Here is a 13719-nt window from a genome sequence, read left to right as displayed (position 1 = left end):
AAACTGTTTGCATTCTTATATGGAAGATGATCCATGTAACTCCAAAGAACTTTGATTATTAGGGCTGTTAGTATCTGAATAGACTGAGGGCATGAGTGAGTCAATTACATTGGGTTGATCTCCAAAAAAATGTAGGGATGAGAAAGAGGGATGCTCTGAGAAGGGAGAAGTAGAATGGGACAATTTTTCTCACATAAAGGAGGTGTGCAAAGAGAAGCAGTTATAGTGGAAGGGAAAATGAGAAGGTGACAGAGGCAAAACCTGAACCTCTCTCTCATTCAGAATTGGTTCAAAGAAGGAAGAATATATATATATATTACACATACACACACATGGTCAGTTGGGCACAGAACTCTCTACTACCCAATACGGAACTAGGAGGGGAAGGGGATAAGAGATATAAATAAGACTTAAAAGAGAGAGGCAACTGTCAGAAACAAGATCAACAACAAAATAACATCAATACTAAACATAAACTAAATCATTCTCTCCTCTATTAGACTGTAAACTCCTTGAAAGTGAGGACCATATTTTAACTTTCTTTGTATTCTCAGTACTTACTACAATGCCTATCACATAGTAGGCACACATCTAATTTCATAAAAAGTTAAATTATCAAAATGTGAAGATCATAACACCTTAATAGTAGGAGCTGTTAATGGTCCTCTCAGAGCTACCCAAATCTAATAAAAGATAAACAAAAAAGGAAAACACAGAATTAAACAAACTACTTTGAGAATACAGAACTGAAAAATTCACCAACACGTTTTATGAATGGGAATGTTAAATAACATACATATTTTTCACCATTACTGAGGGCCTTTGAGGGGGAAAAAGATCATGTGCTAGGGCAGAGAAATTACCAATAAATGCAAAGAAAATTAAATTAATCCTTTGGTGACCATAACACAATAAAAATGAAAAGTCAAGTAAACATAAGCAAAGGTATAGATAAATGGATATTTAATAATAACCTGAGTAAATGGGTAAGACAAAGAACAAATCATTTAAAACTTAATATGTGAAAGAGTAATAATGATAAGGCAACAAACACAAAGTTTCTGGGACATAGCTACAGTGGTCCTCTGAGGAAAAATTATACCACTTAAAACATATTACATAATGTAAAAAAGGATTAATAAACAGAATATGCAACCTAAAAACTTAGAAAACTAAAAAAAAACACTCACAATGAAAGATCAGATAGAAAAATATACCAGCAAAAATAACCAAAAAAATAGAAATTAATTACCTAATTTTAAAAGATTAAATTGAATTAGCTATAAAGCATCATCAAAAGAAAAAAAAGTCTATTTGGATTTGAAGTTGGTATTACATAAATTATTCTCAAAAACTTAAGAGGGAAAACACTCTTTCAAACTCCTTTTGAGAGAAAGAGTCCTAAAAAGAAACAAAATTACAGAAGGATAAAGCAAGGGAAGACAACTATTGATCCAAAAGTTTTAACAAAATCCTTACCAAATGACCACAGCAATATATAGTTTAAAAGTTTACTATGATCCTGTAACACTAGAGTTGTTTTGCCCCTCGTATTTGTATTCTATTGATGGTACCCTAAGTTGTTTGGGGAATGCTCTAATGTAAATCCTCCTACTATACTACTCCAGTATATATAAGCTAACAAGTTTCCTCAGGTGATCCCATGAAAAGTAAACAGATCACTGAAAGCTCCTGGTAAAGTTTTTAAAAGGGAAGAATACAGAATGTCTTGCATCTGGGGTAGTTATCCTCCAGATGGGGGAAACCCACTTGTAAGTTGGAAAAGGGGAGGGGATTGCCCCAAATGGTCACTATGGTATTATCTATTTTCATGTGCTTTACTTTCTTCCTATTAGAATTTAAAGTCCTTGGGGCGTTTAGATAGCACAGTGGATAAAGCACCGGCCCTGGATTCAGGAGTACCTGAGTTCAAATCCAGCCTCAGACACTTGACACTTACTAGCTGTGTGACCCTGGGCAAGTCACTTAACCCCCATTGCTACACACCAAAAAAAGAAGAAGAAGAACTTAAAGTCCTTGAGGGGAGAGAATGTTTTCCTTTTGTCTTTTTATCTCCAGCACCAGTTACAATGCCTGATATATAGTAACAACGCAATACAAAAATATAAAAGAGAATATTAGAAATGGAAGTCCTATTCAAAAGAATTATAAAATGCATAAAATATCTAGGAGTCACTATACCAAGGTCCACTTATGATTTATACAACTACAAAAAAGAATGGGGAGGTACCTCCCTACAGGAGGTAGTACTTTTGTTGAATCTTGAAGGAAACCAAGCATTTCAACAGATGAGGGTAAGAAAGATATGCATTCCAGGAATAAGAGAGTGCCAGGGCAAAGCATGGATATGTGGAAAAGTGTTTGTCATGCTGGAAACAGCAAGGAGGCCAATTTGGCTGGATCACAGAGTGTATGAAGTGGGAGTAATGTGCAATGCTCATGACTGGATATAACCAATGTAATAAAAATCATACTACTACCCAAATTAATTTGCATACATAGTGCTAAACCAATCAAACTACCAAGGGTATCCCCTTTTATAAAGCTACACAGAATAACATTCATTATAGGGAGAACAAAAGTTCTAGACTCTCAAGGGAAATAATGCAAAAAAAGTGGGAAACAAGAGGAGAAGACATCAAATTATTTTACATTATTTAACCATCAAAAACTATTGGATCAACCCAATAGGCAGGAATCAGAAACAACTAAACTAAAAACAAACAAACAAACAAACAAAAAGCCCAACAGCACAAATTACCTACAGGAGAACTCCCTATTAGACAAGAACTGCTGAGAAAATTGGAAAAGGTTGGCAGAAATTATGTTTAGATAAACATCTTAAAATAGTTGCCACAATAAGCTCATGTGTATTTTTTAAAGTCACAGGATAAAAAAAAAAAAATTAGAGGAAAAACAAATGCAATACCTTCCACCACTATGTCTGTGATAAAACAAGGGCTGTTTAGAGGCTGCTTTCATGAAAGTAAACATATTTTTCTTACAAAGCTTTTATCATCATATATCTCTGTCAGCTACTCAAGATATAAAATAACCAGCCTAAATATGTAAAACCAAGAACCATTCCTTAATGGACACGTCACTAAGGAAAATTAACAAAGTTCTCAAAAGAAGAATTTAAAGCTATTGTTGAACATTTGAAAAGACTGTTTTGAATTACTAAAATAAGAGAAATGCAAATTAAAACAATTGAAATTTTACCTAATACCCAGCAAACTGGCAAAGAGAACAAAAAAATGAGAATAGTAAATTCTGGAATGACTGCAGAAACACTGGACCAAAATATAGTCCCTGTAGAACCGTGAATCAGTCCAAACATTCTGGAAGCTATTTAAAATTATATGAAAAAGGGGAAGTAGGTGGCACAATGGATAAATAACCAGCCCTGAATTCAGGAAGACCTGAGTTCAAATCCAGACTTGGGCACTTGACACTACTTAGCTGTGTAACACTGGGAAAGTCATTTAACCCTCATTGCCCCCCCCCTCCAATAGTAATAAGTCTTTACTCCTTGAATCAAATATATCCCACTGATAGACAAACACCCATAGGTAAGAAATACCTATGATAACATATGCACAGCAACACTTTTTGTAATAAAAAAGAAATGGGGGAAAAAATGGGTTCCTAACAACTATGGAATGGCAAAAACACTGAAGTACCTGTTTATAATGGAACATTACAGTACTATGAGAAACTGAGTATTGAGAACTACCAGAGAAAGATAGGAATTTACATAAAATAAGATAAAGTTGAAATAAATATAATTAGGAAAACAATATCCACAATGACTACAATGATATAAACGTAGAGAAAAACAAACAAAAACCTAAAGCTCAATGTTGTGTGATTACAACAACCATCCTTGGCAATGAAGCAGAAAGGTGAAAATACACCTTCATTCTTTCTTTGCATGGTTAGAAAACTTTATGGGACACTGCATATACTATCACACTCACCTGATGTATTGGTTAATTTTGCTGAACTGCCTTTTATTTCCTCTTTCTTTTCTATTCCATTTTTTTAAAAATTGTATTGGATGTCTCAAAGGATAAAGACTGTTCCTGAATATCTCTGATTTCTTACTTCTGAAAGTTACCTTTTTCCAGTAGATGACAGTCTTACAAAGAGTTTGTTTGTGATAGGAACAACTTTTTGGATAAACACTTGTTGATCATCTCTCTCTCCAAAAGGTCCTATAAAAAGGAAATGGAAATATGACCAAAGAAGTAAGTTAGTAAAAGTTTTTTTTTTTAATTTGCAATAATCTTTAGCAAAGGGGAAAAAGGCATTTTCCTCAAAAATCATAAAATCCACTGATTAGCATTTCAAATATATTGGAACTTTACTTATGATTTTATTGGATAGGTTCTGGTTAATCATACTTATATTATAGCTTTATAAACATTTGACAAATTTAGAATTTTTTAAAGTTGGCATGGTTTGTATCAAATTCTTTATTGATATTGGGAAATCTCATATGAGGAAACCCTCTGCCAATGAAGACCAGTACCTTCTCTGGCATTTATATTCTTCAAGAGTTGCTTAGAAAACACTAGCGGTTAAGTGAATTCCCTGGGGTCACACAGCTTAGTGTCAAAGGTAGGATGTGAACCTAGTTCTTCCTGGTTTCCAGGCTATTTCTCTATTCACTACGTTTATTACTACATTATTGATACTTGTAATAGTCAAAGTGTACATATTAACCTTTTTTAAAAAATTATTTATTTTAATTATTTTTCAAATTACATATAAAGATATTTTTTTGAGTTCCAGATTTTTCTCCTCCCTCCCTAGGACAGCAAGCAATTTGATATAGGTTATACATTACAATCATGTTAAATATATTTCCACATTAGTCATGTTGTAAGAGAAGAATCAGAATAAAAGGAAAAAAAAACCACAAGAATAAACAAGAACATATATATTATTCTCCTCCTATTCTCCTTCCCCAACAGAAAACCTAAGCTTCTCAAAGTTTATATTCCATAGTTTACCCAGCAACATATACAAGACCTTTAGTCCATGTCTATTAAAGTTAAAGAACCGGGGCAGCTAGGTGGCACAGTGGATACAGCACCGGCCCTAGAGTCAGGAGTACCTGAGTTCAAATCTGGCCTCAGACACTTGACACTTACTAGCTGTGTGACCCTGGGCAAGTCACTTAACCCCAACTGCCTCACTTAAAAAAAAAAAAATTTAAAGAACCACCTTTTGTAATGTTGCTATGGCATCAGATGCAGGAAAAGTCCTGAATAGGCCAAGATTATGACTTTACTGAAAAGGGCAATGGGAAGGTTAGAACTTCAACAGAGGGTTTCCAGTTCTCAGGACAGACTTCTTTCTTTTACACCGCTATCTCTCTCTTTTTTTTTTCTCCCATAACAGATATTATGTCTGGACACTTAAAACTCCATAAGAACTATACCAACTTCTAAAAATTCTAAGACTGTCAAATGATTACAATGCTATAATACAACCACGATTAACCATAACCCATCCTACAACCAAGTTTTTCTACTGTATTATAATTTTTGAAGACCTAAATCTTAAGAAAACAAATCTATATCAGCTGTTTAGTAAGCAAAACACAATCTTTGTAGAAAGTCTTGGGATTACTTAAAATGTCTTTTTTAAGGGGCAGCTAGGTGGTGCAGTGGATAAAGCACCAGCCCTGGATTCAGGAGGACCTGAGTTTGAATCCAGCCTCAGACACTTGACACGTACTAGCTGTGTGACCCTGGGCAAGTCATTTAAGCCTCACTGCCCTGCAAAAAAAAAAAAGAAAGAAATATCATTTTTAAAAGGTGGTTCTGAGCTAATCGAATTTCCTGTATCTTCTACATCTACAATATTGTATATAATTCATTGTAAAGAATTATGACTGGGAGGCTATAGAATACATTTTAAGTTATAAAACAAAGATTCAATCCTATCTGCTATGCTATAATTGTTAAAAGGGGGGATTAAATATTTCTAAAATTAGTTGAAACAAAAAGAGTTGCCTTAAAAGATTGATCCTGAACTAATCAGAAAATCTGATTAATAAAAACACTTCTTTCCCTTAGCATTCTGATACTTAACTGAGATCATACTCTATTATTCAACCACTAGAATTGTGTACTGAACATTCAGAGACATATCCCAGTAAATTTCACATTTAAAAAAAAAAAAAGAAAACATGGTAGCAAAGAATAATATGAAGCCTTAAAATAACAATAACATCTAATTCACTTATGATATAGACAGGATTATAATTTTCTGACATAAAACAAAAAATGGCATTCTAATCTTTACTTCTTTATGAAATTCTTTGAGATTACTTATATATACCATATGCCTATCCTTTGCCTCACCTGCTTCCCATTCCCCCAATCAAGAAAATTTCAAGTAAACAGAAATAGAATCTTGTGGTCTAAACAATATAAGTTTTCAGAGAAGAAGTACTTTATACTAACTTGAGACCCAATGCCATTTCTGAAAGACTCAAATTATTACTTCTAAGCAATCTGCTAGCTTGGACTTTGAAGTAGTTTTAAAAGGGGTAAGTCAAGAGCAACTGTTAAAAAATGACTGTTTGGTATGTTTTTTTTTTAAAGTAAATATTTCTTCCCATGTGAAGAAACTCATAGGATCATAACTTTCAGAACTATTTCATGTAGTGCCTTGCACACAGTAGGAAATTAATAAATATTTTTAATTAGAATGAATAATTTAAATTATAGGTTTACTATTTTAAAAGATAATTATTTTGAAACCTTAACCTCAGAAGTATATTTTGAAAAACATAAATCCAAAAATCTCATGCAAATCAATTCTAATGTATTCTTTCTCATCTTCTATCATTGCCATAATTTCTACATGTATGAAAAACTATCACAAAGGTACATTAGTTAGCCAATAGGTCCTACAGAACTCTTATAAGTATGGTGAGGCACGACTGCATATACAGAAGAGATTCTCATAAATGGGTCCTTAGGGAAAACAACGAAACTGTTACTGTGAAATGTGTGAGTATAGAGAGACAAATCACAGTAACTTTATATATCTCCTGCTAAAATTGGATATCAGAGTAACAACAGAGATACGCTACACTGTCTTCAAATGGCTTACACTACCAATGGCTTCATAAAGAATTTTAGTACATAAAAATAGATGAGCCTGCCTTCTCACTTACATTGTTCTTTCACTAGATTAATTAAATTAGCAATGGAAAAGCAAGTTATGCCAAATTTTAAAAAGCTTAGCTTGATCAAAATTTCAGTGTTTGAAATGAAGGTCACAATCTAAGGTGGGAGCATTATCTAAAACCTAGACTATGTTACTAATTTAAAATTTGCTTCCTAAAACTTGACAGTAAATAACTATTACGAGTTACACGGGGAAAGGAAAGACAGGAGGGGAGTAAAGACAGAAGGAAGAATGGAAGGCAGGAAGGAAGGGGGTATAGGAAGGGAGGGAAGGAGGGATTTTTACCTTTAGCTTCTTTTTATATCCCTAGCATTTACCATAGTCCTTGGCACACAGAAGATGCTTATTAAATGTTTACTGACTGACATTTATTAAGCTCTTACTACATGCCTATGCTAAGTACTAGGGATTCACACACAAGCAAAAAAGATAGTCCCTGCCCTCCAGAAGCTTTATATTCTACTAGGGGGAGACAATAACTCAAAGAGACCTGAAAATGGGGGTGAGGAAGAAGGTACTTGGATCAGGAACATGATTCTGAAGTCTAGAAGGTCAGAAAAAGGGTTGAGAATAGAATGAAGGCGGACCAGTGTTGGCCCCTTCACAAAATGGAGGCTTCAGGAGGAGCTTTCCCGGGGGGAGAGTATGGATGGGCCTTACAGGGTGATATTTCAAGGATGAAGTAAGGAAGTATGGCTTCTGACCAACAGGTCCATCCGGAGAATATGCTGAATTCCACTGAAAGAATAGTTATAAAGGAAGAGACTGAGAGAGATAATGAGGACATGAACTGGGAACTTCAGGTAGGAAGAGAACTTGGATTGGCCTGAGTCAGGCTTGGCCTAGAACACAAGAACAATCAGTCAGGCAAAGCTATTCAAAAGGGATTTAAACTGAAAAGGAAGGGCCAGGCAGATGAACATAAATAAATAACCCCAAGCATCCTAAAACAAAACACAGGTTTCTAACTAAGCTCTAATGCAATGCAATGAAGCCAATCTGACCTAGGTCCCATTGAGACTCATGACTGAAATATACCTCTAAAAGATATACTAATTAAAAAGAACAATGTATTTAAAGGGGAAATGGGGTAGAGTACTGAAAATCAAAAAGACAAAGTCAAGTGAGGAAAATGAGGAACCAGAATAGGTAAAGTATGATGGAACTCATTTGGGTAAAAAGAACAATGGAGGCAGAGAGAGAACTAATATTGCCATTGGAGCATACCATAGACTACCTGAACAGAAAAAGGAAAGAGATTAGGATACTATGTATTCTATTTGGAAAAAGATCACAAGCATTGATGCATGAAATAGTAGTAATGTAACACTTCAATTCTTCTGTGTCATAGCAATTCAAAGATCTGGCTTGCCTTAGCAGCAAATGGGATGAACTTACAAATATTCTATACTTGATTCCTACCAACCAGATGAAAATGATTACTTGGATAAAAAGGATAGAGTCCTCAGTGGAAAATGAATATTCTTCCTTTTTTTTTTTTTTTTTTTTTTTGGTGAGGCAATTGGGGTTAAGTGACTTGCCTAGGGTCACACAGCTAGTAAGTGTCAAGTGTCTGAGGTCAGATTTGAACTCAGGTTCTCCTGACTCCAGGGCCAGTGCTCTATCCACTGTGCCTTCTAGCTGCCCCCAAAAATGAATATTCTATCTTAGCATTTGTGTTAAAGAAGAAGAAAACTGAGTATAGTTCAATATGGACCTAAGATCAAGGTTTTGTTTAGTTTTTCAGGATACAGTCACAATGGTGAAAATTTTAGTAGAGAAGTTACCAAAAGAGACAAGGAAAAAAAGAGAGATGTTTAAAAGACATACAAAAGATGGAAACAAGAATGGGTAACATAGGACACACATAAACTGATACAGTGTAGTTTAGGAATACTGAAGCATAGAACGAGTTCTTTTGCTTATGCTGCACTAAGGCAATGAGGAGGATTAAAAATGGGATAAGATAAAAAAGAAAAGAAAAAATGGGAAGACTACTGCTTGAAATGGATGGGATGATGATGACAAAATAAAGAGGGTAGAACTAAATATTCACCTCCTTTTTTGTTTTCATAGGCTCTCTTTAGCTTAGAAAAGATACAACAAAAATGATGAAAAGCAGTTAATGCTCTAGATAAGTAAAGAGATAAAAGAACCTCTAGCTACCCTTGATGCATTCAAATTCAGGTTGAGGGTATATGGCCTATTTGACCATATTTAAGCCACTCCCAGTGATATCGTACGGATGTTAGAAATTGGAAAAGTACCACATAATTGGATAAAAGCAAATGTCACAGTATTCAGAAAGAAGTCTGAAAACTAAAGGCTAGCAAACTTGACATCAATTTCTGGGGAAAAAATATAGCTCAGCCAGGTATTTGCCTATAATCTCAGCTATTAGGGAAGGTGAAGGTGGTCTTGAGTAAGCAGTTCTGAGCTGGCTCCTTTCTGCCTTTCCCTAACCTTTATTCTCCCACATACACTGTGATCCATCTCCAGATTCTGAGCAAAGTCCTTTGTGACTGGAACTCTCTTCCTCATTTCCACCTTTTAGTTTTCCTGGCTTCCTTCAAGTCTCAGCTTAAATTCCACCTATTATAAGAATACTTTCCCAGTTCTCATTCTTACTGCTTTCTTTCTGAAGCTAGCTGCAGATTCCCCTATGTATATAACCTGTTTGTACATAACTGTTTGCATATCTCCCTCATTAGACTGTGAGCACCTTGAGAACAGGGACTATACATTTGCGTTCCTTTATATTCCGAATGCTTAGTGTGTCTGATACACAGTAGGTGCTTTCTTTCTTGATTTGCAGGACTGTCACTTGAAAGTAGCGTTAGATCTGTTCTGCTTGGCACCCGAAGGGAGAATTGAGGGTAAAATGTGAAAGTCACAAAGAAGCAGATTTGGGGTAGATTCATAACCATTAGAGCTATTCAGAAAGTACTGGTTTCTGCCTCAGTAGAGTTTTTCAAAGGAAGAATGATTTCTTATTGGGGTATTGTAGGAGTGCTTTTCAGAAGAAGCCACTAAAATTGCTTCTGAAGCCTCTTCCAATTCTAAGATTCATTGATGCTACACTCTTTCCCCCAAAGTCAACAGTCTATTTTGTATTTTTTTCATCTGTTTAACATAAACTTTAAAAGTTTTACTCACCTATATCATTTCCAGAAGAGTAACTACCATGACTCTCTGTCTCTTCCAAAGACAATATCTTGAATGATGCTAAAGGAGTAGAACCTGGTTGTGTGGAAATCATTCCTCGGAATCGTGTTACAGTCCATGTCCGGACGTGATTATTATCAGCACAGACTATTGACGAAAAGGCAAAAACAAAACAAACAAAAAAAAAACCACCATAAAATATAACTGCATCAATATTTCAAAATGAAGGGATTATTTGGTATGTCTCTATAAATAACTGGAGTACTGAGACAAGATACAGAGATCAATAAAGATAAAAAAGATTAAAAAACACATACACAAATAAATTGTGAAGGCATAATTAGAAAACCCCAGGAAATCAGCAAAGAAACTGAATGAAATGATTAATAGCTTTAGTAAACCCATAAAAGTCATCAGCGTTTCTATTTTGTATTTTTTAAAAATTGGAGGGATATAACAGGAATAATAAGTAAAATAAAATATCTTAGGGTTAATCTGTCAACCTACTCATTACAAAATAGCAGAAGCCAACTGGAAAGATTACAGATTGCTCAGAGGGGCAGTTAGATGGTGCAGTGGATAGAGCACCAGCACTGGATTCAGGAGTGCCTGAGTTCAAATCCGACTTCAGACACTTAACACTTACTAGCTGTGTGACCCTGCGCAAGTCACTTAACCTCAATTGCCTCACCAAAAAAAAAAAAAAAAGACAGATTGCTCATAGTTGGGTCATGCCAATACAATAAAAATGACAACAAGACAAATTAATTTATGGTCTCGGTGCTATCCCAATCAAATTACCAAGGTATCAAATTATAGAGTTACCACAGATGGCCAAAAGGTCTAGAGAACCTCAAGGAAATAGTGAGGGGTAAAAAAACTGAAATAAAGGTGGCATAATGTTGTTTATTCATTTTTCAGTCACATCTAACTCTTCATGACTCCATTTGTGATTTTCTTGGCAAAGAGACTGGAGTGTTTTGCCATTTCCTTCTCCCACTCATTTTTCAGATGAGGAACTGAGGCAAACAGGGTTAAGTGACTTGTCTAAGGTCACATAGGCAGTAAGCGTCTGAGGCCAAATTCAAACTCAGGAAGAGGGAGTTGCCCTGACTCCAGGCCTGGTACTCCATCCACTGTACCACCTCACTGTATAACATTACCAGACATCAAACTATATTACAAAGCAATAGATATTTAAACTTTTTGGGTAATGGTTAAAAAATACAAAAGTAGGGGCCAGCTAGGTGGCGCAGTGGATAGAGAACAGGCCCTGGAGTCAAGAGTGCCTGAGTTCAAATCCGGCCTCAGACACTTGACATTTACTAGCTGTGTGACCCTGGCAAGTGACTTAACCCCAATTGCCTCAGCCCCCCCCCCCCCGCACCCCGCCCAAATACAAAAGTAGTTTAGTGGAATGCATCATAGATAAACAAGAAATAAAAGCAATTAAGGTAGTAGCCCGGTGTTTGATAAGATTCCAAAACACAAATTACTAGGGAAATAACTCCCTCTTTAACAATATCTGCTAGAAAAAAGTAGAAAGCAATTTAGCATAAATTGTGTAGATCAGCCTATAAATTACTACAATAAACTACAAATGGATGCTTTATCTGATTATAAAACATTCCATCATTAAATACTGGACAAAAATAGGAATAAGTATATTGTACAACTATGGGAAAGGGAAATTTCTTTTCAAATTTGTATTGGTACATTTTGTTTTTCCACATATACCCTCCTTTTCATGCAAACATCTAGGAAAGAATTAAATGAAACAAGAAAGGGGAAAAAAATCAATTGTTTTACACAAAATTAAAATACTTCTGCAAAAATGAAAGTAAAACAAAAGCAATATTGATATGTTAGGAAAATTACTTGTATCACTGGAAAAAGTATGATAGCCAAGATAAGATAGGACAATGACAAAAATGTAAGACCAAGAGCCATTAACCCAAAAAATAAGTGGCCAAGGGACATAAACAAACACCTTTTAAAAGAATTGCAAACTGCATGAAACTAGATAAAAATAGGTTCCACATGAATGATGAGCAATAATTTATGTTTAATATTTATTCATAATAATTATCCAAATTATTAATAGCAAGAAGTACAAATTAAAACAACTCAAGTTTCACCTCATATCTGGAGAAGCAAGACTGGAGTTCAGAAGAGTATAAACTTGGATAACAGATTTGAAAATCATCTATGAAGAGAAGGATAATACTTTCTGTGATTACCTGAACTTATACCAAAGATACTGCCAAAAGACAAAGTATAGTGAATGAAGATGACAGAGCTTTGAGAGATGCTTAGTGCAATGGATATTGCTCTATCAAGAATAAAAGAAGAATAAATCAGAAGGGTAGGAGAATAAACCAGAAGAGGATGCCAAGGAAGCCAAGAAAGTAACAAGAAAGTCAGCAACATTACAAGTTTCAAAGAATTCAAAGATAAAATGAAGAGCAAGAAAAGGCCATTGAATTTAGCAATTAAAAGATCACTGCTAACCTTTGAGAAAGTAGTTTCAGTAAGATGCTGGCATCAGAAGTCATGTATTACAATGATTAGTGTTAAGAAAGTAGAAGTGGGCAGCTAGGTGGTACAGTGGCTAAAACACCAGCCCTGGATTCAGGAGGACCTGAATTCAAACCCAGCCTCAGACACTTGACACTTACTAGTTGCGTCTCCTTGGGCAAGTCACTTAACCCTCATTGCCCTGCCCCCCAAAAAGAAAAAAAAAACACAACAAACTAGAAGCAATGATTTGCAAGAATTTAGAGATTTAATGAAGTATGAGAGAAATGGTTAGAAGTTTGGAACGTCAACCTAGGAGCAAAGATTAAACAGATTTGCAAAATCCAGGCTGGGATCCTTATTTTCTAGCCTGAAAAACACATAAGCCATATAGCCATCTGAGGCAGAATTATGGATAGGAATACCCCAATACTTAAAACTCAAACCAATGACCCAAAGACACTGCCATCAAAATATAGTTATGCTTATGATCACTCTACTCTCTGTGCTATTCATAATATATTTTAGCCAATCAGTCTATATTTTATTGCAACTGGACAGATGACCCAAAAAAGTTGTCTTATTGACTGGAAAGTTAAAGATCACCACCTTTAATAATAATTTACATATGTGTGTATGGGTACTTATTCATCACACAAAACAATTTCATCTGTTCCTTTGCCTTTTCAGACTGTCCATAAAATTGGAATGTACTCCTCCCCATTCTTTCTCTTGGAATCGATAATTTTCTTTTCTCAAATTGATCATTTAAGCTCAGCTCAAATGCCATATTTTACATGAGAC

At 35.0% G+C, this 13719-nt stretch overlaps 1 protein-coding gene across 1 annotated transcript in view; it reads right to left on the bottom strand.

Annotated features, from left to right (window-relative positions):
- KCTD3 (potassium channel tetramerization domain containing 3) overlaps positions 1-13719 on the bottom strand; it is a 64220-nt gene that overhangs the window by 7548 nt on the left and 42953 nt on the right. Inside the window, exons 14-15 of the mRNA XM_044005563.1 lie at positions 10390-10545; positions 4142-4238 (exon numbers count right to left, since the gene is read on the bottom strand). Coding sequence (XP_043861498.1) covers positions 4142-4238; positions 10390-10545 — 253 coding nt within the window. The remainder of the gene's footprint in view (positions 1-4141; positions 4239-10389; positions 10546-13719) is intronic.

This window comes from Dromiciops gliroides, chromosome 4 (genome assembly GCF_019393635.1).
Source record: "Dromiciops gliroides isolate mDroGli1 chromosome 4, mDroGli1.pri, whole genome shotgun sequence".
Classification (NCBI taxonomy): Eukaryota; Metazoa; Chordata; class Mammalia; order Microbiotheria; family Microbiotheriidae; genus Dromiciops; species Dromiciops gliroides.
The sequence above is the reverse complement of the archived record's forward strand: the minus strand, read 5'-3'. Positions and strand labels throughout refer to the sequence as shown.